General features: G+C 43.9%; 5 protein-coding genes across 10 annotated transcripts; 2 read left to right on the forward strand and 3 right to left on the reverse strand.

Moving 5' to 3' along the window:
- Positions 1-127: 127 nt before the first annotated feature.
- Positions 128-2,180, reverse strand: LOC118123064 (fructosamine 3 kinase related protein). 3 transcript variants are annotated; one of them, XM_035180161.2, is made up of 6 exons: positions 1,944-2,180; positions 1,588-1,739; positions 1,376-1,467; positions 1,153-1,235; positions 928-1,050; positions 128-834 (listed from the first exon to the last, which is right to left on the reverse strand). In XM_035180161.2, exons 1-6 carry the CDS (start codon positions 2,082-2,084, stop codon positions 496-498), a joined length of 930 nt encoding a protein of 309 aa, XP_035036052.2. In that variant the 5' UTR covers positions 2,085-2,180; the 3' UTR covers positions 128-495. The 3 variants fall into 3 exon arrangements, with proteins under 3 accessions (XP_035036052.2, XP_035036053.2, XP_047199737.1); XM_035180162.2 differs by lacking the exon at positions 1,153-1,235 and having other exon boundaries at positions 1,380-1,467; XM_047343781.1 differs by having other exon boundaries at positions 928-1,235.
- A 144-nt stretch (positions 2,181-2,324) lies between these two features.
- On the forward strand, positions 2,325-4,729 carry arl16 (ADP-ribosylation factor-like 16). 2 transcript variants are annotated; one of them, XM_035180163.2, is made up of 5 exons: positions 2,325-2,481; positions 3,048-3,103; positions 3,201-3,317; positions 3,413-3,528; positions 3,675-4,729. In XM_035180163.2, the coding sequence occupies exons 1-5, from the start codon at positions 2,361-2,363 to the stop codon at positions 3,838-3,840; spliced, it is 576 nt and encodes a 191-aa protein (XP_035036054.1). In that variant the 5' UTR covers positions 2,325-2,360; the 3' UTR covers positions 3,841-4,729. The 2 variants fall into 2 exon arrangements, with proteins under 2 accessions (XP_035036054.1, XP_035036055.1); XM_035180164.2 differs by having other exon boundaries at positions 2,346-2,497; positions 3,050-3,103.
- Positions 4,221-14,897, reverse strand: epn3a (epsin 3a). Of its 2 annotated transcripts, XM_035180156.2 has the most exons (10): positions 14,553-14,897; positions 12,058-12,828; positions 9,992-10,110; positions 9,134-9,211; positions 8,618-8,707; positions 7,434-7,517; positions 6,832-7,123; positions 6,641-6,736; positions 6,323-6,553; positions 4,221-5,862 (listed from the first exon to the last, which is right to left on the reverse strand). In XM_035180156.2, the coding sequence occupies exons 2-10, from the start codon at positions 12,653-12,655 to the stop codon at positions 5,576-5,578; spliced, it is 1,875 nt and encodes a 624-aa protein (XP_035036047.1). In that variant the 5' UTR covers positions 12,656-12,828; positions 14,553-14,897; the 3' UTR covers positions 4,221-5,575. The 2 variants fall into 2 exon arrangements, with proteins under 2 accessions (XP_035036047.1, XP_035036050.1); XM_035180159.2 differs by lacking the exon at positions 9,134-9,211.
- A 4,489-nt stretch (positions 14,898-19,386) lies between these two features.
- On the forward strand, positions 19,387-20,539 carry rasd2 (RASD family member 2). The gene is given in 3 exon segments (XM_035181068.2): positions 19,387-19,463; positions 19,465-19,904; positions 20,016-20,539. Coding segments are annotated over 3 exon segments (1,041 nt in total).
- Positions 20,540-22,400: 1,861 nt separating this feature from the next.
- On the reverse strand, positions 22,401-26,489 carry rsad1 (radical S-adenosyl methionine domain containing 1). 2 transcript variants are annotated; one of them, XM_035181612.2, is made up of 9 exons: positions 26,092-26,489; positions 25,773-25,906; positions 25,477-25,681; positions 25,030-25,395; positions 24,356-24,419; positions 24,128-24,275; positions 23,773-23,827; positions 23,549-23,652; positions 22,401-23,039 (listed from the first exon to the last, which is right to left on the reverse strand). In XM_035181612.2, the coding sequence occupies exons 1-9, from the start codon at positions 26,278-26,280 to the stop codon at positions 22,892-22,894; spliced, it is 1,413 nt and encodes a 470-aa protein (XP_035037503.2). In that variant the 5' UTR covers positions 26,281-26,489; the 3' UTR covers positions 22,401-22,891. The 2 variants fall into 2 exon arrangements, with proteins under 2 accessions (XP_035037503.2, XP_035037504.2); XM_035181613.2 differs by having other exon boundaries at positions 25,773-25,925.
- Positions 26,490-27,544: the final 1,055 nt, after the last annotated feature.

Below are 27,544 nucleotides of genomic sequence, written 5' to 3' on the forward strand. Positions count from 1 at the left end.
AATGTAAGTCAGGGGTTAAAGGAGCTGTGGTGAGGTCTTTATGATGATGGAGGTCCTTCGGTTTGATTCACCACAGTTTGCAAACCAGATAGATACAAAGTAAAGTCAAGTAGACCACAACAAACCATTTGGATCATCTGAGGATTTATTGTTGGTTAAACAGTGAATACATTGCAATGATTTATTACTATGTAGCAACACTCTGTAGGTGCAGGTAGTGTATCAGTCTGTGTGACATCAACAGTCAGTCAAGAAGGTAAATAATTTGGAGATAATTAAGTTTGTATCATTGTTAAATCATACAATACAATCATGGGTGGAGCATTCAGGGCAGTTTTATACACACTCAAAAATATATTACAATGCGGAAATGTTATGTTTTAGCCTCTCTAACAATTATCCACACTAGTTTTGGTCAAATTAGCCTCTGTCAATATATACATAATACTTGGCTTGTCTTTAAGACATGTTAAGCTTTCTGCAAAGTGTGTGCAATTACTTCATTAAGTTCTTCATAATTCCTATTGAGGAGCCTCTGTAGCCACCACCGAAGTGGTTCCAGTGATTCAGATAGTGGTAGAGTTGGTAAAGCTGGTTTCTCTCTGCAAAGCCGGGCGCTTTAGGAATCTTTTCATGGTAAGCAGAGTAAAAAGATCTGTTGAAGCCACCGAACATTCCAGCGATACCCAGCTCAAACTCTGAATGTCCATAGAAGGAAGCAGGGTCAAAGATGACTGGGCCATCTGTACACTCTGACACATTGCCTCCCCATAGATCTCCATGGAGGAGAGCAGGGACAATCTCCACATCCGTGAAAAACTGAGGGATCTTCAGCTGTCAAAAACAGACAAAATATGTATGTTGCACAGGCAGATTATCGATACAATCATAAGAGATGTGCAAAGTTTGTTTCTGATGAGGGAGCACCTGTAGCTTGGCCCACAGCTCTCTGGCCTCCCTGTCTCCATGAGAATTCTCCACCATGTTTAGCTGGTGCTGCAGCCGCTGCTGGGAGAAAAATGTCACCCAGTCATCCTGCCACTCGTTTCTCTGGAGGGAGGAGAAAATCAAAAACAAAAGTGACTTAAAGACCAGGCACCCGTAATACAGTCCAGTTTCACCTAGTATACAGATACAATATATTTTTTTTACCTGTGGTAGATATCCACAGCATGTAGGTACACTAAAGCCAAATTTCCCAACAACAGCCACATCTGACTGCCCAGCTCCTTTCCCTGCGTATAATAGCATAAGTTAAATAGCACTATTTATGTGAGTTTATATATCAGTAATATTCACTAGGAACAAGACGATAAAAGATTTATGTGCATTCATTTACATTTGCATGTGCAAAGGTGACATTATGGTGAATTACCCACTGTCTGCTGCTCTTTCTCAAATGTTTCCATCAGTCTCTTGTTGTGAAGATGCAGATCGGCCAGCTGCTCTCCCAGGTGCTTTGAGTACCTAAACATCGAAGTTGTAGATGACAAAGAATCACATTAAAAACAGAAACAGGGTTAGATTACAGTCTGTACACAGTGGTAAGGGCACCAATACAGCACTTAACAGGTTGTAGGCTCTTACTTGTTCAGACCTCTCATGTCCAGATGCTCCATCACAAACACACATCCCCCTGTGTCGAGCTCGATCACCTTCACAGATTTGGGGACTTTGATAGTGTCCGTCTTTAAAATGGCTTCCAAACTGGCCATCTCTCCATCAAACATCTGTTTAGCCTGAATAAAACACACCAAAACGAGATTTGGGCTGTCGAGCATGTAGCATGTAATTATATATTGGGGTATAGCTATATTACCTGGAAGAACAAAGCTCATTCACTGATGTGCTTTCCCATCCAGACTAATAGTACAGAGGTCGACACTGACATTAAGAAGCATATGCACCATAGTAAATAGATATTAGAGAATAATGTACAATACCTCGCTCTTGTGATTGATCTTCACAAACACTCTCCCAGTGTCTGTATCATAACTCTGTCCCTCGCTGATACATCCACCTCCTGAGTGACCGGTAGACTTCAGCATGGCTGTCCCCAACTCCTTCTTTAGTTTAGCTTCCATGTTTATCTCCCCCACAAACGACTATAGCGGAAATGCAGCGATGTTAACAACAACAACTCAGATAAACTGTAGTGTCACAAGTTTCAGGTGGACGGGGGGGGGGCGTTTTCGATGTTTTTCTTGTTTTGCTTCCGCTTGTCTTTACGCCAACGTGACAGCAGCCAATCAGAAACCAGGCTGAGATGATTGATGTCTTCTTCGCCCAATCGCAGCGACGTACCGCGATAAGTTGAGCGTCGCCATGGTGCCACTTCCGCTTTGGACTAAATCGGCTACATGCTATCGTCGTCGCTGCTGTGCTCCTGCTGCTGGAGGAGAGAAATGACCAGGAATGACGCGTGCTTGCTTCTCGGAGCCACCGGCGTCGGGAAAACGTTGTTGATGAAACGTCTCCAAAATATCCTTTGTGCCCAGTTGAGTGTTTTGAACCGGAACTATGAAATAAGTGCTGTAAACTGCACGTGTTGTGTTTCTTCAGTGCAGCTACTTTAGCCTGATTAGCTGCTGTTGCTGCTCTAATGGAATTATTAATACACGCACTAGCATTAAAATACGAGCTCGCTAAGTATTGCATGTATATTGAGGTGTTCACTCACACTCAGTTTATTAGGAACACGTAATAATGCTGTATATTACTACTGTACTGCATTATACTAAGAGGTCTGTCTGTTGTTTAGCCTATCATTGTTCTGAGTGGAGGGGACAAAATAACAGGAACACCTGTCAGCTCAACGCAGTGCAGTTTTACCTCATAAACTTACAACTGAGAACATCCTCTCCACTGATATTAGTTGAGGCCCTCGTGTGATTTTGTATTAGTTTGAATACAATGTAGTTGCAAAACAACACCCCAGTGTAGCCTATACATGTTAAATGTTGACATTTTTTTTAATCGAAGCTAATATTAGGTTGAACTCACAACACTGGCTCCCGTGGATTCTTTTTCTGAACCCATTTGTTTACAGTTTGGTTCGCATGGATCGGGTGAACTGCAGACAACTCCTTCTACCCTGCCTACAGTAAGTGGTCATTATAATGTGTTAATACAGAGTATTAGCAGGCTCCATTTTGACTGGATGGCCCACCCACGTCTCTGATCTCTTTAACTGTTCGCAGGTGGGAACCAACCTGACAGACCTGACACTGAAGAGGAGGAAGGTGACTGTGAGAGAGCTGGGAGGCTGCATGGGCCCCATATGGCCCAGTTACTTCAAAGACTGCTCCTCTGTCATTGTATGTTAACGTTCCTGCATCTGTTCGCAGCATTTGATGGAAATTAATAACACTGTTGGAATTATTTCACTGAATGTATCTGTGTTTTTTCACAGTTCATGGTGGACTCTGCCAACATTGCTCAGGTATCCTCCTCCTGTATCCAGCTGCTGTCGGTACTCTCTGCTGAGCCTCTGCACAGTGCCTCTGTGCTGATTCTCTTCAACAAGAGGTAGCTCTCTATATGCACCAATCCCTACATTCACTTGCACACGTGCACAAGAGTCAGCAGCTTCAAGACAACATGTGTAGAATCTGATAATTATGGTGTTGTGTATTTTCTTATTTGTGTTTTTTCTATGCCACTTTGTTTTCTAGGGACATGCCCTGCACCATGAGTCTTACAGAGATAAAGTCACTGTTTAGAATGGATGACATCATTGCATCTGCTCCTCAGCCAATCACAACACTGGAGCTCAGTGCCTGCTCTGGACAGGGACTTAAGGAGGTGCTCAGTTGGCTGGAGTCCATCACAGTCAAGTGATCTATCATACGCTTGTTCCTTTAAAAGTGAAGCTGCTCTCTCGGGACTCTGAGTAATGGTTCCAAGCCTTTTGGCAAGATATGCCAGTGACGTCAGTGGGCCAAGACTGTTGATGCAACATTTTCAAGAGGATGTAATGATGTGTTTACTGGTGGACTCACTGGAAATGTGGCAAGACATATGACAAGACCAACTGGAAAACGTTTCTGGTATCAAGATGAACTGAGAAGGTGATTCATTGGTGATACCATGGAATAATGGGATGGCTGTAAGGTTGGCCATTTTAACATTTGTAGAAGCAGAGCAGAGATTTCAGGCACAACATATTTCCATGATGCATGGAGAAGGGCAAAAATCATAAGAGGCCAAAACTTGAGCAATACTTTCATTATACAGAACAACTTTATTGTTAGACCGACGTGTTTCAGCTTGTCGCCTTCATCAGGGTCATGTTAACGTTTTCTTAAATGAATGAGTGTAGATCGAACCTGCTGCTATTTACACAGGTCACTGTTCCTAATTGAATGGCAGATAAACATTGAATTGCAGGGATTCATGACTGTGGTCATAGGATTTGCGTCACATTATAACAGAGGAACGTTCATGCAGTGCTAAGTAAGAATTGATCTCTGTCTGAAATAAAGTAACCTCTTGTATTTCAGATTTTTAAAAAACGTTAAAGTGTGAAAAGCAAATGTTAAAAGAGTAATTACTGTCAAGGGACGCAGCAGAGTAGTAATGAGTTATTACCAGCAGGGGGCACAAGGAGCAAAGCTAATATTGAAACGGGATATGGGTGTGTGCTTGTGTAGTGAGGATTTCATACAAAATGTATTGATATCAAGGGAAATAAGAAAATGCAAAGCAATAAAACCAACTAAACAATTAAGCAGTGTTGTAATAATACCCTTATTATTTGCTGAGACTTCACAAGCAATGAATAAAAGTCATGATTCAAATATCTTCTAATGTTGCCTCGCTTATAGTTTACTCTGAAATATTTACAGTCCTCCTAAATTATTAATTTCATTCACTTAACCCCAACAATTCATTTCACCATAGTAGAATTTGATATGCTCTGATCTTTTTCCATCAACTCTGGTCTGACAGAAGTGCCACAGTTAATGATGCGGTTACTGTTGATAATGATGCTGTTGTTAATAATGCAGTAACATTTCAAGGGCTGGACATGTTCTCTTCATGTTATTAGAAATCGATTTTTCTAAGGGGCCAGAGAACATGACAGCAGCAGTGGCAGGCTTAGCCAATCATATAAGCTGTAAAAGATATGACTGAATGGATGTACAGAGACAAAAAGATTATATCAAACTGTGCTTTTGTGTAGGTTTGAATCAGTATTCATTTTGAAATAGGTTATGGCCTAAAAGAGGTTTGACACCACACTAATATTTCCTGTTGCAAAGTTGTTATCTCTGTTATACCCTGTTACAGCATTTGTGATCAAACAGGATGGGCTGTTTTAGTGAAGGGCCATTTGCCATTGATGATGTAATTGATCATATATTAGATCTCTGTTGTATTCCTCTCTTTGGAACCATTTGCATAAATTGAAGGGTGACTGTATTATACCACAATACAAAAACAACTTTGAATAGGGTTTTCATAGAAGTCCTCCGGGCTACAGTTTGGTCTGCGGTTAGAGCGATATTTCGAGAGCGTAAACCTAATCGGCAATCCCCTTTTTCCTAAAATTTCTCTCCGGTTTAATTGGTCCTCATAAGAAAGGGTTCTGACTGCTCTGTGAAGCCTGCGATCCCTGAGCGCTGGCGGAAGAGAAGGGCAGCAAGGGCTCAGGGAGGTTCCCTGGCAGGACCAGGCCGGGCTGCGTGGGGTGAGTGAGTGACGAAGGGAGGCTGGCAGGCTGGTGGCTCATGGGCAGAGGCAAGGAGGCACTGTATGGAAGAGAACTGTGAGGAGCCGAAGAGGCGGAGCCCATTTGATTCAGAGTTACTTTGGGCTGCTCGGTTTGGAATGGATTGTTTGCTGAAGCCGCACTCAGGCCTGGACAGAGACAAATAAAACAGAAGAGTGTTCATTTATCACATTGTTATTCAAAATAGATTTATCATATCTGAAACTTTGCTTTTAGCCCACTTGATGTTTTAATGAGTGAATCTTGCATGATCCTACAATTGCAAGCAGAGAGGATCACGTGAATTTGAAAGTCTCCATTAAAATGTTCCTTTTCAGCCAAATACTCCCAAGGTTTAAGTTTTAAAAAGTTGGTATTTGCAACTGAATTACCATTAAAATCTCAGAAAATAGATTTCTTATTTCCATACACAAATACAGTGCCTAGATGGAAGCTATGAATTAATCTCTACAAGTATGACATCCCCCTACACATGATTGGCAGTATTATACATATAATTAGCATTTAATTAGCCAGATTATGCCCCAAAAAACGTTCCTTGCCTTTCACCGGTGAAACAAAAGAAGCATCTCTACTACAAATAATTACCTGATAAAAAGGGGTTCTTGGCTTGGGGATTTACTGGAATCAAGGTGTCCAGGTTCACCAAGGATGCTGCTGTGGGGTCCAGGAAGGACTCAGGTGTCCGGCATGTGCGAGGGCTGGGGGCACCCAGGCTTTCCCCGAGATGTGACAGGTCAAAGAGCTCAGGACTGCTCTCCCCTCGGCCGTTGACATTCATCAGACCCCCATCCATGGCCTCATCAAACAGATCCCCATCTAACCGCAGAAAAAAGAAAGAGCTCTGAGAGAAGTGGGACACCCGGAACCACAGTGAGAGAATGAGTAAGAGGAAGCTTTGTTTACCTGAGGGGCTTCCAGTTCGGGGAAAAGCGTCTCTGACGGCTCCTTCAAGTGCCGTTCCCTCTAATCGGGCTGAAAATGGATCAACTCTCAAGGAGGCTGTAAACGTAACGAAATGCATTTTATTTTAATCATTGTGTAATATTTAATTTCACATATCTCCTATATGTGTTGCATGCACATTACAGACGCACCTGTGTTTGCAGGTGAGGCCCATGCAGGGCCTGTGGCGGTTAGGTCGGAGACGTTTGGCGGGCCATCCCAGGGGTCAGCCGGGGGCTCCCATGGTGGGGGAGGGCTGCTGGAGGGTAGTGGTACCATCCACGGAGAAGCTCCTCTCGAGGTGTTAGGCTGCTGCGAGTCCCAGGGATCCATGCCCGCCGGTCGGGCTGTTGCTGCCTGCTGTGCGGCACTGGTCCAGCGATGGTCAGTAGAAGGCGGATCTGAGGGCACCGCGAAAACATCTACTAGGTCCATGAAGGCGGTCTGTCCTCATCAACAAGAAAAATAACCTGTTCATTACATTGCTTCAGCACTCACTTGTAATTCTGGAGCCCTTAATGACTTATTTACATCTTTAACAAACAAACAGATTTGATATTTGTACAGCAAGTTACTTTGAGGGTTGAGCTAACAAAACCAAATCAGAGCCAATAACTCTGCCCATAATCATCATCATCATAGAGCACCACAGTGGATTTTGTTGTGACCCTCGAGTGGGAAATCCCTTGTTCTCAAATGTATGGTTGTATTTCATCACCCCCATTGAGATATTCCATACCCCAATATTTCATACCCCGCCTTTAGACTCCATCTGCCGTTTGCTCTCCTCCAAAGCTTTCCGGAGCATCGACTCGTCTCCTTGGCGACTGAGTTGTTCCTGTCAACAGATACAGTCACATGGTTGCCATTGGGGACGTCTTCAAGCAAAATTCACATATTGTCCCATCATATTCATGAGTCAGTGGCAGCACACAAGCACCAAAGCACCAAAGCCAGCTTGTTTTTTTTTTTTCCCTAGGCAACATATGACCCAGGGGTAGATGTGTGCAATGGGCACAAACCAGAAAATTCTCTGGTCAAAGAGAGGAGAGCATCGCTGTGCTCTCTAACAGTGCGGCTCTATTGTGCTGCGGTGTACTGACACAGACAGGGAGAGAAAACAGCGGAGCGGCCAGACAAGGGAGTGAGACGGGAAGAGAGAGAGAGAGAGAGAGAGGTGGGGTACAATGGTTGTCCAGTATAATAGAACAGACTGATAGGTATGCAACTGAAATAAAAGGCACAGCAAAGGACCCAGGTGTGGAAATAAGTTAAAGATTTATATGGAAAAGATCAGAAAAAGCAAACATGAGAAAACATGTAGAACATACTGTATAAGAAGCACTAAAAGATCAGTGTGGGTGAGGTGGGAACACCCTACTTATAGCAATGATGTCATGGTGACTAACATTTGAGATGAGGCAATTCAAGTGATTCAAACCAAATTTTAAAATGGTATCTGAATGTGCTTAATCTAGAAATCACTTGGGACTCACCCTAAAACTGTTGTAATTTGACAAAGTCACTAGTAAATTATATAATAGGTTAAGTTTGCAAATTAGTTTTACGGCACATCGACAATTTCCTAGTTGACATCTTCGTTGGAGCAGCTCTTTTTCATCTTGAGATATTTGTATTCTTCCAGTTTTATGTCCGTCATGTGTTAGAAACGTCATCAACACGTCCACTCGCTCACTGGGAATTCTTCGAGACATTTTACTACTGTAAACTTGTATGAGCTCACTCTGACATTTTCTGGACACTTTAATTGGGGACTGGCAGGAAAAGTTCTGAAAAATGTCCGGAGCAACTGACTCAGACATTTGTGTTTTTACATATAGCATCTCCACAAAATTTCTGGAAAATATGCAGAGTTGTGAAAGCAGCTCTAGAGTTTCTGTAGCATTACAAGGCAGTTGCTCCCCATATGACCCTTACCTGCTGGTGCTCCTCCTTGCTTAGGCTCAGGGCCAACTGCATCTGGGTGTCCTCATCCATATCCTGGTTGACAGGTGCACATTGGACAGGCTGTGCGGGTGGGAGAGAGAATAGGGTCAACAATAATGGAATCCATTCTTGGAAACCCTCATAACGAATTGCATGCAGTTCTACGGGTGTCCCAAGTTGAGTTAAGGGGTCGAACCCTGTTTTCCCATCCTTGACACCACACCAGAATAGGTCAGAGTGGCTGAGATGGGTATCTCCTACTACTGGACTGAGAGGAGAGATCTTGGGGTTAGTGGAACAGAAGGATGAAGCCAGAGTTGATTAGTCTCTGTCCTTTTGCTGTTTAAAAGGGAGTGAGGAAGGCCATGAGTCAAATCTAGAAAGGAGACAAAGTGAGTAGCACATGCAGTTGTTTCCCAGAAGGACAAAAACTCAATGGTTTTAGTGTACAAGGCAACAGGACACGATGCAGAGGAAGGATCTTCCCTTTTCCAAGTGTACTTATACCTGCTTTGACTCCTCCTTGCTGAGACTCATAGCGATCTGGAGCTGGGTCTGTTCATCAATGTCCACAGGGGGAGTGGGCTAGGGTCAAGCAGGAAGGATTAGGGGGAAGACGAATCAGAGGGAAAGGTAAAATCATGCTCGATTGAGTGATTCATTGAGAAATTTTTAAGTGAACACAATGATTGGAGGTGATTCAAAAGAGAGGAATACAACAGAGATCTAATATATGATCCATTACATACTCAAAATCACAGCTAATTTCTTGAAGTGGACAGCTTTACCCATTATAATATACTATATTTCCACAGTAGCCAAGAAAAGTCAGAGGGCGTAGGCCGCCTTTGCCACGGTGACCGAGGCGCAGTGTGGTTGCCTTGGAGTGGATCAATGCACACATCCTGCCTGGCTTCTCACTATTTCACTCACAGTGTCCTCAGGCTTCAGCTGTGCTCCTGCTGATGGGTCAAAGTGCCATTAATGACCACATCAGAGACAGAGTTGATGATATCACTCTCTGTAAAAGGCTCTGGGAAATGGCGGCCGAGTTGAGGCCGAGGGAGTGCTTCACCACCGTGTCCAAGCATGTGTGCGTAGTGTGTGTGGATGTGTGGGAGTGTGTGGGAGCTCTTGACTGTCTTACAGCAGAAATACAACATTATATGTCGGCAGCAGGGCAGTTAAGAAGCCCCTTTCTGTTGGGCTCATGTGCTGAAAGGACAAGAGGTGTGTGTGTGTGTGTGTGTGTGTGTGTGTGTGTGTGTGTGTGTGTGTGTGTGTGTGTGTGTGTGTGTGTGTGTGTGTGTGTGTGTGTGTGTGTGTGTGTGTGTGTGTGTGTGTGTGTGTCCCATTTAGAGCTACCTTTTCACATTCTTCTCGGCTCATAGCCAGGGCCAGCTTCAGCTGCAGCTCCTCTTCTCCACTGGTCACGGGCCGAGCTTGCTCCATGTCTGGAGCAAGTTGAGGAGAGGAAGAGGAAGCTACAGAGACAGAGGAAGAGCCGAGGGGAAAGCAAAGAAAGAAACACTTTAGGCTGATTTTTAATGTCAAAAAATGTCTGGCACTGTTGTTGAATGTTGTTTTTTTTCCCATTGCCCGTTGTTAAGGGCCTTTGCTGGCATTGCTTGCCACGGTCTGCCTAACTCTGCCTGCACTGAGAACAATGGTGTGCCTGTGTGGAGCGTTAGGGTGGTAAAGGGGGAGAGGAATGGATGGGCTGGAGTGGGGCCCACCTTATTACCCCGTATCCTCTGGGTAGGATCCAGGATTCGGGTCCAGATTTGGGCAGGGGGTGGGTTTTGGCTTGGCCCGTCTGCCAGGCTGTGGGTCTGTGGGTCATGGGGCTAAAACAGTGCAGCAGGCAACACATTTGCAAAGACCGGTCTCAGAAACCCATCATTTCCACTTTGCTGCCCTTCAATATCCCCCATCTGAGCCGGAAAGCTCGCTATCAATTAGCTGCTGCCAACCTCCTGACCCACACCCATGCCATCCATCAGCACCAACACTTCAACCATGCGCCGGTGTCCAGGGACCTCCAACAGACAACCACTGTTCTCTATTTGTGCCTTTAGAATCCCCTGGAGCCGAATGAGGAGCTGTGTTACTGTGCAGTGTTCGACAAACTGCATTTACTCAGGCCGAAGACAAACACGCATACACTTAAGACACACAAACACACACGTGTGGAAACTAACTCACCCTTCAAGTATTGAAACACCTGCAGTATAACTCATACATATTTATGCTTTGTTATCTGGGCCCAAACCATTTTTATTTGGATAAAGACCAAGATATTAGCTACTATCGCTGGTGTGTGAAATTGTTAAGATTAACCAGCATGAAAGCCAGACTCCCTCTGACAGACTGTGGCTTTGAACCTAGCTTTTTGTTGTGTTATCAGATGTATACATTTTTCCACGTTTATATTTTAGCATCGCTGAAAAAGAGCTTGGAGTCTGTAAAGGTCGACATGTGCCCGCAAAAAAAGGGAAAATGCATGAAATGGAAATGAACCGTTAAGAGGGGACTTTTGAGGGATTGGTGGTAGTAAAACAGCCAGATAGCATCTGTGGGAATAACTTTGTTTACACCATGAGACAAGCCACAGAAATCAAAGTATAAAAGAATAACTGTTGCCTTCAGGAAACCGCAGCCCCGCTCCTCACTAGCATCTACTAATGAACAGCCTTCACCACATGGAACGCACAACTGTCAAAATATATGTTACGCACCACACACGCACCACATTTACAAACACCTGTATACTGCTTGATGTTTATCATCAGTGTGTTTTTAAGTTGGAACACGTATACTGTAGTTATAAAGTTAATCCGGCGCCCTAACCCAGACACACTCACAAAGAGATCACTTATATTACCGTCACCTAACCATGATCATTAGAGTGGCACAGCAAATAGCATCACATTCGCCGCAAGACTGAAACTAGCACAAAACAGGGGCCTCCTCTCTTTTGTAAATCCAGTTTAGCTGACGTGACTCTAAACGGGAGAATGAGAGGAATGCAGATGTCCCAACGACAGTAAAAAGCTAAACTCATTCAACTTCCTATTAAAACACAAGGGATTTGAGATAATTAGTTAAAGGCTTGTACTGTCTGTATTAAAACTGGCATCTACATCAGTGAGAAATCACATGACCGATGTACAAAAACTGGACAGATAAGAAATATGCATTTAATAATAAAGTTGAGGCGACCAATAAACTGATAAATTCTTGCCTTCAACATTCCTAAAAGTTAATCTTATAGTTTATCTGATAATCACGTGACCAAATAACCTCGTGACCTGTAATGCGTGAATTCCTGAATAATCACCGGTCACATGCCACGGGAAGAATTCCAGGTAGCTGTGAGCTTAGAGTAATGTGCTCGTGTTATGTTGCAGTGAGACCTCCCTACTACTCACAGTTAAAGGATGATGGTGAGCCCCTGCACCTCTGGAACTCATCCCCTTGGACCCCCGACGAGCCACCCTGGCTGCTGCGGTGTCCTGGGTATGGAGGCGGCAAGGATCCAGAACTTAAACTACTGGTGCCACCTGCTATGCGTGTCTTGGTCTTCAGCGCCTGGCTTCTTTCCTTATTCAGCTTCTCCTCGTCCCTCAGCAGGGCCACCAGTTGCTTGGCCTTCTCCCGGACGTTGATGCCCTGGTCGCGTCCGTCCCGATCAATGTACTGGAAGTCTCTCAGAGTGTGGATGGTGTATATGTTCTCGCGGCACTCCACGGCCACTCGCTCCGAGCCGGTTTTAATCAGGTAGTCCAGCAGGGTCAGTGCCTTATAAACATGGCGCCAGTTTTTACCGTGGTCGTTTAGCCGCCTCCAGATCATGCCCATGACCTCAGTGAAGGCCACCACGTTGAAGGTCAGGCTTGCGATTTCAGACATGAGCGAGCTGGGAGGACCCCAGTGGTCGTTGGAGGTGGCCTCTCGGACCTTGATCTCAGCCTCCGTGTAGTTGTTGACCATGTTTTTCATCTGCCGGCGAAGCGACGAGGTCTGCATGGTGGCGGTGGTGTGTTGTTTGTTTTTTTTCACAGGTAGAAAAAGTCAGGAAATTCCGACAGCAGGCCAACCTGCTGTGTCACCTCAGGCAAGGTTAGAGACTAGGTCAGCGGAAAAATGCAGTGAGGTCGTCCTCCCTCTAGGCAACTTCAGAGACGTCCACCAGAGTGTTCCTGCTGGACAGGAGCGCACAAATTAGACGTCCAGAAAGATTTGAGGCTGCACAGGTTATATTAGTCTTATGTAAAACATTAGCGGAGGGAACTTTGTGTTTGGGAAGAAAAGAGGAAACAACTCAGCACCTCCAAGCGAAGTGAAACACAACACCTGAGTTTTTTTTTTTTCCGTGAGACAACTTGAAGAGATCTGTGCGAGCACACATATTGTTCCCTAAGTAAGCAATGCCCCGCCTCTCAGCTATTTGTACAATCAATTTCACAATACAATACTTCTTACCTGAATGACAAATTTTACGTTTCAGATCCAGACACTACAGCCCAACCTGCAAGTAAAGAATTTTCTGTGTGTTTTACCTCACAGTGTTATCAGAGAGGGGAGGGGCATTTCTGACCTGATTACATCACTACGAACAGCATTGGAGCTCGAAAAGCATTTGAAGAATCACAAAACTCTAAGAAAACCGCCAAACTTCTACACACACACACACACACACACACACACACACACACACACACACACACACACACACACACACACACACACACACACACTCAGTTCAATCAACAACTTTTCACTCTCACCTCTGTGAGATTGTTGAACTTGAAAGACTTGTAATAGTTAAATTATTAAGGAGAGAAATGTGCATATTGATCCCTCGAGTCAGTGAAATGTGGAGTTCGGTAAAATGTCTTTATAATGAGAAAAAGATTCCTCCAGGCTGTGGTTGTACTATAAATAAATAAAAAGGTGACTGCTGTATGTTAGCCCTGAAATATCAAACCCACTATGATTGAGAGAGCTTCCTGTACTGTGACAGGGGCCATAAATAGATTATCAAGTGCTGGCCAGGGTCTAAATGTCCGTGGCTCAGCTGACCACGGACCCAGATCACCATTTAGTCCCATTATCTCCTGCCACGTTTTCCTGACTCCTGACTGGGATGGATGTTACTCAGCTGGAGGTGGTGGGAGGAAGGAAGGAAGACAGAAATGCCTGTCTGTGAATAAGAGTTGGTAGAGGAGGGGGTTTCATTGACAGGGTGAGCAGGAGAGCTGGAACCGGAGGTTCAGAGAGTTTGGGTGGAAATGAAATTCTGCCTCTGGACAGATTTCTGATCGATGTGGATTTCATCACTGTGGCAGCGACACTCCTGATAAAGATAGTTAAAATTGGTTGGAAAATAATAATCTGACAGATGGTTGAGGAATAGATACTCACTGGATCTGTCCTGAGTGTGAGCACTTATCATACAGTTGTGACCTTGACATGGAGATACATTTCATAAAATACACTTTACAATTCTTCCTTTAATTTGTAAAATATGTTATTACTTGTGCGTAAAAAATCACCAACATAGGAAGGTTAATTTTCCCCCTCAACACTTTCTCTCGGTCGACAGGAAGCGAAGTGAAAGCTGCTCCCAGATCAGGCCTACATGCCGGGCCAGGTACGTTCACATGTGCCGTACAGATGTTTCCCGAGAAACCAAAAGTCCCGATCCAACCTACATTTCTCTGGCACGTCCTCGTTGTGCCATGATGGCACGGCTCGGCCCATTATCGCGCACGCTGCGTCAAATGGGATGATCGGGTGGGGGGAAGCGTGTGCGTGTGGCCGTGACTCAGCTACCTTTTCTGAGTTTTAAAGTTGAAACCTCGACAACAACAACAAAAAAAACGACGGCCCGTTTCCCTGCCGCCACTTCCCCGTCTCTTACCTTCATGTCATTGCGCGTCAGCGGGATCCCGACTCGGGGAGGCTTCGGGTGGAGGAAGAGCCGCCTCTCGACATGTCCCGGAGCTCTTCGGGCAGAGCGGAGAAGAACTAGACGTTTAGAGTCCAGGGGAAAGAGAGAGAGAGGGGGGGGGGGGATATCCGTGGAGAACCGTATGTTCTCAGAGTGAGTCCTAAAAACTCAAAAGAATCGCGGCGCTGCCCTGGTTTGTTATCAAACTAAAGTTGTGTGTGCATATCACGAATCCAGGCGCTGGGGCTTGCAGATGGCACAGCCCCCCGCCCCCGAAAACTCTCTCACACACACACACACACAAATACACACAGTGAAAATGGATGGAGAGGGAGGGAGGGAGGGCGGCCTGCTCGGTGCATGCGGAGTCAGACTTAACTCTTTCACTTCCTGGTGAGAAAAGCGTGTGTGCCCAGTGGGAGCAGGTGATCAAAGGATTACAGGAACTCGACAGTCAACACAGTATCATGACGCACCATGTGGTGAACGCAGAGACACACGTTGTCCTGAACGTAAACGTGCTAATGCACCAAAGAGCAACTGTGATCCTTTATTACACTTTTCAGGAAATCACACTGAGAAAAATCCCTGCAGGTGTTATAATATCTAAATATTACAGAAACTACACACAAGTGCAAGTTTTGTGCTGGGAAGTAAAAATAAATAGCTAATAATAAAAAATATGTTCACACGACACTATTTCCTATAAAGGCTATTCTGTTCTAGAGTGATCCCAGAGGGGTTCCACAAAGAGCCACATTTCCTCCTCTGCAGCATCCTCATTGCATCTCTGCTCTTTACTTATTCATCAGCACTAATGGCTTGTTGTCTGAAGTCATATCCTTATGCATTTACACGCGGCCTGCGTCGCCCCTCAATCACACTGGCTCCCATTCAGTGCTGCTTCTTTATATACATGTCGATGAGCCGGTGCTCGTGTCCAAGGTAACCTCCAGTCTCGTGTTTGCAAAGTAGACGGAGGGGTCATATCATATCTGAAATGTGGAGGGGAATAATGATTAGCCAGCTGAGGGAGAAGCAGCAGGAGAGACGAGTGGCTCGGTCTACTGAGCAGGATATACAGGAAATACCAGCTCCACCTTGAGAGAACAAAGGCAGAGACTCTTGGAGACGACAGAAGGGTAAAGTGTACGGAAATCAAAAGTTCCCCAAGCAGAAGTGAAACTAGGTCTCAGGGGATTTCTATATGTCTGATAAAAGGTTAAAAAGTTGGAATAAGTAGCCAAAGTGCTTTCCTGCACGTCCATTTGCTTCCTGTGTCAGTTTTAAATGTGTCTCCCACTGATCAGAGTGTTGGAGCTCCACTTCATATAGCTCCTGTGGCCCTCCTCCTCTCTGTCCTGCCACCCTGTGTCTTTATTTCTCCTGAAAACAGATGCCTGAGCACTCTTTGTTTCCCAACAAAGGCCTGGCGAGGTCAGTGCAGGGGGAGTCATGCAGGCATGGTCTGGGAAAACAGAGGGGGAGGTGAGAGGACTGATAAATAACACCAGCCTATACTGCTGCACAGCAGCGACATCTTGCAGCAGAGGAAGTCTGACTTCATGTGTGAGTGTGTGTGCATGTGTGTGTGTGTGCGCGTGTGTGTGTGCGCGTGTGTGCGTGCGTGTGTGTGCGTGTGTGTGTGTGTGTGTAAGAGAGAGAGAGAATTTGTCTTGCATTTTTAAAGTGAAAGGTTGTTGTTGTTACAAAGAACAACATGAATACTTGAAACCGTATTACTCCTCAGTTCCTGTGCACTCCAGGATCTTGTCTCTGAAACTTCATATTTCCTGTTTGGAATTTCTTCTCCTCTTTGCTGCCATCTAGTGATGTTTCGGTAGGTCGACCTCTCCTCTGTCTGTTTCTGTGACGTGAACCTCTACATTAAAGCTTTAAACCAGGGATCTTCAACGTTCTTCAGGCCAAGGACCCCCAAACTGATGGAGAGATGGAGCAGGGAGCACCTACTATATATATTTTATAAAATTGTGTTTTATATTAAACTGGGCCTAGTGCCATGTATAAACATAGCTACCCTCTTATTGTGCATTCAATACTAAGCTATTCAAATACACAGGTTCATATATTCATGTTTTTATTTCAAACATGTGCAAGGTACAGGGTGGCCGTGCCACTGCCATTTATAAACATACATCTTGCATTCAACACTGAGCTATTAAAATAATTTACAGATTCATGTTTTTATTTCAAACATACATGTAGAAGGGACAGTGAATCCTCAAGCCATCTGTGGAGGGCACACATACTCCCACATTAGTGAGATGTCTGACCCTGATGAGCAGCACGCAACGTATCAGACCTTGGACGGATGGAGGTTGTCAGGCAGAGGGTCATATCAGCCTCAGACTGCAGTCTTGAACATGTCAATGTGTATTTAAAGACATTTAAATGTGTGGAAAAAAAATTACTAATTTAAAAAATATTAAAAATTGTCTAATCAACCAAAAATTCCGCGACCCCCTTGCAGTACCTCCGCGGACCCCCTGTTGAAGACCTCTGCTTTAAACGCTTTAAATGTCAACAACAATTTAATTTGAAAATCAAACTCTCCTCTGCTTCTCTACAGTCTCTGTAATGTTTTATCTGCTAGTAATGACTTAATCTCCTGGCAAATGTGTTGTGAATTGGCCTCTTGAAAACATGTGACTCATGTGCTTGTCTCATACTGCATTTTGATGGTTTCATTAAATCATGTGTCATTAAAGATGAAGTAGTAACTGAGAGCCACTAGTCCAGTATGACATTGTAGTGTGACTAGGTGGAAGGCAATAGTGAGACACAATTGTGTCTCGCACCAAAGTGAATTGAGGTACCTACTGTAAATATACTCTTGTGTTTTGTTGACATTGTTTTTCCTTTTATAGGTTATATGAGCCACATATGAATATACATATATATATAAGTATATATATATATAGTATAAATAGAACATATTTATACTAAATATACAGTATATTCCCTCTTTTATTCCATTAGTTCCTTAAAAAAAAGGATCCTGTTGTTGCTTGTATTTGGGATTTTTTTTGTCTTTGACTTATACAAAACATCAATAACAAAGATCCAGATGGACACATATAGGATTTTGGGAGGGGTTTTACTGCATGAACAGCACTGGCATACCGTCAAGTGTATGAAAATCAATTATATTGAACCACATTTTCAGCTGAGGACTCTGTCTCCCCAAGCAGAGGCAATCATTATTTTCTTCTGGAGCACATCATCAGTTCAAAATCACGCTTTTGAGCATTTCTCATCATATGGACAACACGTTTTGTTGTGCTGTTTGAGAAAGCTCAAGGTCTTTAGGACCCCAAGCACGGCGTGAGGGTTAAGTATAAATGGTGCTGACGATTCATGTAGCACAAATATATCCTTTCAGAGACAATCATATATTAACTCAATCACCCATACTCATCTTAAAATCACTGCTGAGGGAATAATATTGAATGCAGCTATACTTGGGGCTCAAAGAGGCCACAAATCATTTATGACTCATTGCTTTAACACTTCAAAGACAGATTCCTCTTCTATAAATACATCATCATACATGTAATGCCACTGTTACATTTTCCATTATAAGACATGGTTTTCGCAATTGTTGAAATGAGATTGCACTCTCCATGGCAATCAGCCTGTCCTTTCTCTGCGACTGCATATCCAACCCATTCTTCAGGTTTCCAAGAAGGAGATTGTGTGTGGGCTGACCCTTCTGAGCGTCCTTGGTTAGTGAAAAGGATGCTTTGATGGAGAAAATTGTGTTGAGTATGTTCGGGTTACTGCATCGAATTGTTAGTGTGCAGCTCATCACTTTTCAGGCGAGGTGTCGTGTGTCCTTCACCCTGTTCCCCATGTTTATACACTTCTGAAGTTAAGTGTATATCTGTTAATTCAAATGCAACCATTCATGTTCCCGTCAACAAACAAAAATAAACTCATGACTTCTGAGGATGATGCTCATTTTGAATGTCTTCATCCAGTGGGTACATTTGCTGATGGTGTTGCTGAGGACTCATCTTTGTGAATCACAGAGCAGAGAGCGAGAATGTGTTCAATCTGAACAAGTCGTGATCACTGCAGAAACCTTTAGGGATCGTATTCAAGTAGTGCTTATTCCACTCTCATGAACAACAACATCCCGAAAGCACAGCTCGTGCCATGTCATTGCAAGTACGTGTGATTTCTGATTTGAAAACACAGTGTGATGGTTACATGAATATAGAAAAAACATAGAAGAAACAGTAAAACTGAAATATAGAAAATACCAAATAGCTACTGTCACCATGACAGAATCCTCAGTGAAGACTATGAATAAAATTAATTTGTGCTGGTGTCTATGGCTACAGTGATTTGGGCAATTATCTGAACACTGTCCACCAGCGCATTCATCCATTAACCCATGAATGAGACAAGAAACCCCTGCACTAGGTGCTAAAAATAAACTTAATTAGGTGTGAAAGGGTTTGTGTCAGAAAATAATATTTTAGCTCAGATTATAATTTTGTGAGAGCTGCAGCATATCAAGTGAAAATGTACACTTATCTGGTTTCTTTAAAGGAAACGTACAAGAGTTTAAAGTGGAGATGTTTTCTGATTTGTTTTTTAGAGAGCCTCTTTATGCTTCTATAAAAGGAGTGCGCCCTGGATGAGGCTCTATGACGCAGGATCTGGTGCTCGGTGTGGGTGTATAAGAGAGGGCACTGCGCTCTGTCTCAGCACACAGATGGAGAAGCAACTGGGTTGGTGAGACTTTGACATCCTCCCGTTGCTTGAACATAAAGAGATGAACACAATTGAGAAGTTTTACCTTCCCATTGATGGCATCCTCGAAATGTTCAGCTCTCTCACCGAGCATCACCAGTCACAGTGCAGCCCTCACTCCGGTACTCCAGCACCCCAAAGTCTCAAACTTATCCAAGACCGGTATGCGCATCATCAAGACGATGAAAGGGCACTGGAGACTACAGGAGAGGAGAGTGGCAGTGAGTAGATCCTCAAGCTCTGGCAACCGGCAAGTGTCAGCGGATCGACTCCCAAAAAGGTCCATGGATCTGTTGGAGCTGGGTCTGACCAAGCCCAGGAACTGTCGCAGAATAGTTGTGCTTGGCTCACCCAGAGTGGGTAAAACCAACATCCTCCAGCGGTTCCTGGGGAAAGAATTTGTGGAGCAATATGAACCCACGACCGAGGACTTCCACAGGAAGCTGTTCCACATTGGAGGAGAGGCCTACCAGGTGGATCTGCTGGATGCGTCAAGTGAGAGGGACTTTCCTGCGAAACGGAGGTTATCCATACTGACAGGTGAGCCAGTAACAATCATTGAATTTGTATTGCATTGCTTTTAGTAGGTTATAATATATCATGGAGGTGGTGATTATGTAATTAAATAATTTGTGTGCTCTTCCTCTCCAGGTGATATCTTCCTGGTCGTCTTCAGTTTGGATGACAAAGACTCTTTTGGCGAAGCCTGCGAGCTGCTGAACGAAATCAAAGCTGCAAGGGCAAAATTGCTGAAATTAAAAAATCCCGGAAGAGTGCCGGCAGTTGTGTGCGGGAATAAAGCGGACCTGGAGGCACAGACAGCCGTGAGCCGCTCGGAGGTGGCACGAATCCTCGGCGAAGAGGAGGTGCCGCTCTTCGAGACATCGGCCAAAGACGGCTCAGGACTGGAGCTCATGTTCCGAGCCCTCGCCACCTTGGGGGGGCTCCCCGACGAGACCGGTCCGTCGCGGCATCAGACCGTATCCATCCTCACCTACCAGTCGGTGTGCCTCGGCCACCAGCGGGGCCGGAGAGGGATCCGGACGCGGGGACTGGGTGCGCCCTGCGCCGCCGTGGACCCTCTGGCGCGCCGGCCGAGCTTCACCAGCGACCTGAGGCTGGTGCTTGGATCAAGCACCAAACACAACAAACCAGAGAAGTGTCAGATTCAATGAATTGTGAGCCTTCTCGAAACACCAATTGTAGTAGTATGCTGCAATGTCATATCATGTAAGGAGTTATACTCTTAAAGCACTTGGCTGGACCGGTGCGTTCATATTTTGTATTTGTAACCTATATACAATTGATAACTGTATTATTATATCCTTTAATAAAATGCACTATTTCTAATTGACATGTGTGTATTGTCGTCCCCTGTTCAACCACATCTATTTCATTCTGTCCATTTCTGAAACAGCTGATGGAGGCGGGTATCAGATTATGGTCACGAACGTGCAGGAAATCAATTGTTTTATAAGTGATGACGTAAAACTGCTCAGCTGACCATTTTCCTACGTGTGTGGGAGAGAGATGACTCAAACACAAAAACCCTGAAACATCTCATTATATCAGATGCAGCAGAGAGATTGTTCACATTTCTGGGCGCCCACGAGGTTGTTGATGGCATCAAGGACCGAGGTGTGACAATGCCTACTAATTAGTGGCCTCACACACTCATGCCTCACCATGGTATTTGGAGGAAATGAAGAATCAGGAGCATCGTTTATTACAGAAGGGGGGAGGTGGGCGAGAGGGGGGAGAGAGACAAATCAGCACCATGGAGAGAGCCCACTGGTTATTGAACTCCCACCACACTGATCTGCCAGTGAGCACAAATTCAGCACGTCCTATTAATAACACAGGAAAAACACCCATGGAGTGACAGTATAGGCTTCATTAACCCATCATTAAATGAGTCACTTCAATCAAGGCAGGAGGCATCATTTCCTCATGTTATCAGGTATCATGAAAATAAACATGTCTGTTGATTGCAGACAATATATTTTTGTTGACGGGAACACGAATGGTTGCATTTGATTGAACAGATACTTAACATACTTATATACTTAACTTCAGAAGTGTATGATTATGGGGAACAGGATGAAGGACACACGATACCTCGGCGGACTTAAAAGAAATGAGCTGCACAGCATCAATTTGTTGCAGTAACTCGAACATACTTAACCCCATTTTCTCCATCAAAGCATCCTTTTCACTAACCAAGGACGCTCTGAAGGGACAGCCCACACACAAGCTCCTTCTTGGAAACCTGAAGAATTGAATGGGTAGTCGCAGACAAAGGACAGGCTGATTGCCATGGAGAGTGCAATCTCATTTCAACAAGTGCGAAAAACATGTCCTATAATGGAAATATATATTGCACAATCTAAAGACCTTGATAGTTATATAAAGGAAGGCTGACACAAACAGCTGAACTCATGAGCAGATTTAATAAAATAATCACTTTAAATAAAAGCAACATAACATAGCGCTGAAATGCTGATGATCATTTCTGTCTTGGCAACGAAACCCCTACCACCATTCATTTTTATAATTATGTTACAACACACAGATGGAAAATTACAAGTTACAAGTCACGCTGCACCCCTCCACGGGCGTTTATGAAAATCCGCTTTTGCGGAATCCTGCTGACAAACAAACAAATAGCAATGATTAACACCTCGGGGGAGATAATTATGAACCTTTTAAATAAAGCACAGGCATTTTGAACAATGACTGAATATACCGATGTGGAGTCTTTTTCCATTTTCTGTTAATGTACAGATGTAAAGAACAGTCAGAACAACTGAATAACCTGAGATGTGTGCTGGTTACAATATTATAAGTGATGATCACATTCATTCTATTACATATGTTCATGTTAATCAAGGCTGAGTTTATAATAAATGCTCTATCCACATGAAATATGGAAATAAATATGGCTATATATAGATTTGTATATTCAACAAGTGTATTTACAAAATGCATTGTCAGTACAGACATACAATGAAGAATGAACAGGCAATCATAACAATGTCTGATGCACCACATCTTTATTTAATGAGAAACATTTTACGCATCTGAGGTAGATCAATTGTGCAGTATGTAATCCTCCTCACTGACCTTGAACAATGCTTGAGCGTTGTATTGATTTATATTCTACCATTGTTATCTATTGATGAAACTAATATTGTAATAATAAGCCCAAACCACGAGAGTTTAGATGACAGGGAAAAGTTTTAATGAGAAAGGTTTCAGTGTCAGCTACACTGGTCAGGTTGTGATGGTCTTGAGTTGTCATGACAGCAAAACAGCAAAGTAACAAAAAGAAAGAACTACTCAAAGAATACAAAGTGGACATGTTGAGCATTAAATAAGGAATTTAAAATATTTTGGCAATAAACTTAAATTTGACATGTTTGACTGTTTGACTGATCGGCCTAAGATCAGCCTGTTTTGTGCGCTTCCTGTCAGTCTGACCCACAAACAAGCTTTCTCCAAAATCATCTGCTCTGTTAACATTACTGTCATTGTGGGATGGAGGTCTTCAGTGTGTGTCCATCAGCACTGTGGTCCCTTTGTGGCCCCTGGAGGATTTGGGTTTGTAGCTCAACCATTAGAGATGGCAGTATGCTGTCCAGTAAGGCCAGTCCGTCCCAGGAGCAGCGCAGACCCCTGATGAGAAATGGAAAGAAAGTGTAATCAACAGCTATTTTAATAACTGATTAATCGTTTAAGTTATTTCTTAAGCAAAAAATCTCGGTTCCACCTTTAAATGGGATCTAATTCCTCTCTAATTGAATATTTTGGGGTTTAGAAGAAAAAAATGCTATTTTAATCACAGTGGGCTGTACAGCTGGAAAGTACAACAGAATTATTGACTACTTTCTTGCATTTTATAAACATAATTCTTCCATTTATGCTTCCATCTGTAGTGACAGGTGTATATAATGCACATATTCTCTGCATTGTTAATTAAATTTAGTGCCTACTTTATACTTTTACATGTTCTCTTGAAACAAGTGAACTTCCCTAGCATGGGGTTAATAACGGCTATCTTATTTTATCTTATCTATAATATTGAAAATAGGCTTTATTTACACCCATACACACATGGGGATTCTCTTTTTCACCAGGAACAATGTAAAACTTTGAGTTCAAGTATAAACCAAAACTAAAGTGACCTTTCATCGAGAATCAGCTGTCCACTCTGTAGCAACTCTTGAACATCGGTGGATGCGCCAAAGACTTCATGGAGTCCCATCTGAGGGCTGAACACCTCCCAGTGCTGTTAAATACGAGAAGTGTATCACAAAACAACATTATGGCATTTCGCAAAGGTCACATACGATTTTAGAGAAACTGTGCTGATTAGTTTGTGTCACGAAGCTTAAAATGTTTTTTTCACCTTGTGATCGATGCCCTCCGTCATTCTCATCCCCATCACCAGCACCTCCTCCAATCTGCCAAACAGATATGTTTCAAAACACCACCTCTCAGTGACAAGAGCTTGACGATAACAGGGACAAAGCCGAGCGAGCAAATGGACTGAATAATAATAATGATTCACTGCGTCAGAATGTCTGAGAGAACAAGTACATCAATAGTAACCTCTGACATTATGTTCCTCACGTTGTGTCCGTGGACTGGCCGATACATGATTGTTACATTTCACAATTTGTACTGGAAAATTGCAGCTGCCCTTTCGTGTTAAGCGCTCATTAGCATAGATAACACTACCGCCTGTAAGCGTAATAGCTCACAGTTCAAGATGGCTGAGCTGAACCCTCCTACGCGTCCCGTGTCCATTCTGTCGGACTTCACGAATCCACGTGTCAGGCTCGAGAGTCTGGGTCCGCGCCTCCCGAGACACACCTCCCTCCCCCAGGGGAACAAAGCGGCCGTGTGCTCCTGTTTGCGGAAAAAAAATAAATGTTAAAACCAACTTACAACGATTATATAAAACAATTTTAATCTGGTTAACAGATCACCTGGGCCGATGCCGATGTACTGTCGTCCTTTCCAGTAGCTCACGTTGTGATGACTCGCTGCATTCTGCATGACACAGATAATAAGTGTTACCGCGTCGTCGTGATCGCACCTCTCAGACGTGTTTGTGGGTCAGCTTGCTGTGAAACGGAGCATCTGCCTGCTTTCACGGAGCGTTTGTTTAGTTTTTGGTGAACTCTCTTCAACAGAAACTAAATGGAAAATATGCGTAAGACCCTGGAGCGAACTATAAACAGCACCACACTTGTCTTTTATTACCTCCGACAAGAGGGTTATGTTTTCACCTGTTTGTTTGCCTGTAAGTAGGATTACACAAAAATTACTGGATGGATTACAACAAAACTTGGTGGGTGTGGTAGGGATCAGGGTAAGGTTCCAGTCATTATTTTCATATTCTTTGACATTGTGAGATAGACATTTTCACAGCTCTCCCAGGGAATATTTCATCGACCTTGATGAAAAAAAAAATTTGGGGCATATTTAGTCAACTGATATCCGAGAGTGTGAAATTTGGTGCAGCTTGATTGAATTCAAAGGGACTATTTGTCCTTGGCGGAGGTATACGGCTCAAAAACATAAAAAAAGGAGAGAATCAAGGGAGAAGGAAAACATTTTTGGAGTCGATACAGAAATGTGTTTCTCCTAGAGGACTTACATTTCTTGCAAAGTTTGACACTTCGTACTGCAGAAATCCCTTCTGGTGGAGAGTCCTCCTGGCGCACTGGTACATCTCCGCCGTCACGTCGTCAGCTGGCACCGTCACTTCCCCTCGTTGCACCATTTTGAACATCTGGGTGCCTCGCTCTAGAGTCAGCTGGTACAGAGACACGTGGTCGTCGCACACCCTCAGCAGCTCAGACAACTCTTCCTCCCAGGATTCAACGCTCTGTTTGGGGCGTCCGAACATGACATCTACCGACACCCTCCCCGGGCACAGCCTCTGGGCCTCCTCAATGGTTCGCAAAGCCTGAAGGGAACTGTGGTCTCTTCCCAGAATTTTCAAATCATCATCCTGCAAAGACTGAAGTATTGGAAAACGTGATATAGAAAGTGTAACCACACAATAATCTATTCTGATCAGGGGTCTTTTGGTTTTACTCACCTGGACCCCGATGGAGAAGCGGTTCACCCCGGCGCGGCAGTAATCCTCCAGCTTCGACATTGCTGCAGGAGTGGGGTTGACCTCCAGCGTGACCTCGGCCTCATCCGGCAGATTCACCTGCCTGGAGACGGTTTCGAGGATGGCGGCGATGGTGGATGGGTGCGCCAGGCTGGGGGTCCCGCCGCCAAAAAACACAGAGGTGATGCTGCAGATTAAAATAGGAGGAGGGTGTGGTTAAAGGCTGTGCAGGATACTGGATGATTTCATGTGAGGCGTCTGGAAAACGTCACCTATACCTGGAGGCCTGACTGAGCTGCAGCAGCGTCTCGGCCTCCCGCTGCAGGCACTCAGTCATGATGCGGTGGTTGTCCTCTCGGGGTATGTACTTGTTAAAGTTGCAGTAGGGGCATCTCCTGAGGCAGTAAGGCCACTGGAAAGGACGGAGGAGGCTGTGACATCATTTGGGGCAAAACCTTCTCATGACATGATAATAGATTTTTGCATTGAAAACAAAACGAGACTTGAAATGTATCTAAATCAATTCATTTGACATTCGTGCGTGCATGTGTGCATAGAACTATCTCATCAGTTCAATTGACCAGAATGCCAGCTCACGTGCACGTAGAGAGACGCCTGCCCTGTGAGAGGTGGAGATCCGGATCCTTCAGGCACGTCCTCAATGACTTGTCCGCCGGACACGAGGCGCGGAGCGGGGGAGAGGGCGCGTCTGACCGCGGGGAAGGTCAGTCCGATGCTTCTGGTGACCGGATTCATCTCTTTCTTTCTCCAGTCGTCACTTCTCATCCAGTTTGTCCTTCATCGCTGGAACACGTGGCCCCTCACTGCACGTGCCCGACTCCGATTATCTCCGATCATCACACGTTTCTATGACAACCACGTGGCCAAAGTAACCACAAAAGTAACCGGTTACGTTGTTATAGTAGCTGTCACTGTCGCGTGGCTCCAGACTGGACATTGTAAACAGGAAGTACGTCAACGTGGTTTCCGCTTTATGCGTTGCGATGTTTGGCCACACAGGGGCGCTGTTTTACCAGTGCATCTGTAGTGCATCACTTTGCCCAACAACAAGGACAAGGGGCTGAGGACAGATCACATGTTTGACACTGTGATGATGTCAGATCAGTGTCAGAGCCATCGAGCCTGATACACATAGAATATAACAATAGCAGTATCTGAGTGAGTAGAACTTTTCTCATGTCCTGATTTCACAAAACTTCATTTTGTTTGTTGAATGACTTATCATGTAAACGACAGAGAATCATGGTTAATAAATGAAATTGACTTGTGCTATTCAATTTTTTCAAAAGCTTCATTAAAATATAGAACAGTGTATAAACAAAAAAGATGAAAAAAGGCTTATTTTACACCGAACCTACTAAAATATGACTAGATAGCCCAGAATTTGCATTTCAATGGTTCTGACAGTTTCCATACATGTATGTTGATGGGTAGTATTATGGTTTTTCTGTGTCCATCGACATCTTTCCCTTGTGCCAAATGTATTCAAACCTTTAAAAGTGTTAAAAAGTGTTGTTGGCTTGTTTTGCAAATAGATGTCTCATGGCCTATGCCCAGGTGCTTGAGCATTGACTTGTATTAATACATTGTGTGGTTAGTCTGAGAAATACAAGATAGTAAAGGTACAATATTTCTCTAAAGAAAAAAATTACGGTTTCCTATAAATTGCTTCCTGAAATCCTGGGACTTTCGGGTGCTCAACAACAATAAGCAGAGACAAACTATTTTCAATTTTAAAGTCAAGCAAAGATTCTTTTATTTTTCTCTGTAGTTTGTGCTCCCAGTGTTAAACATAGATGTCTGAATACAGACTGCGGCCTCATGATTGTCTTCATGCAGGCGGTTAAATTAAGTACAAGCAGGTCTCTGTGAACACTGGTGTTTGTTGTTGCAGTGACAACACATAAAGACACTAGTCTATATTTGGAATATTATTTGTGCTCCACTCGCACAGGATCAAACTAATGTAATGAGCTATTGATCTCCCTGAACCCAGGAAAAACATTGTCTGGTGGGCTGACAGTGAAAT

This window comes from Hippoglossus stenolepis, chromosome 16 (genome assembly GCF_022539355.2).
Source record: "Hippoglossus stenolepis isolate QCI-W04-F060 chromosome 16, HSTE1.2, whole genome shotgun sequence".
NCBI classification, from domain to species: Eukaryota; Metazoa; Chordata; class Actinopteri; order Pleuronectiformes; family Pleuronectidae; genus Hippoglossus; species Hippoglossus stenolepis.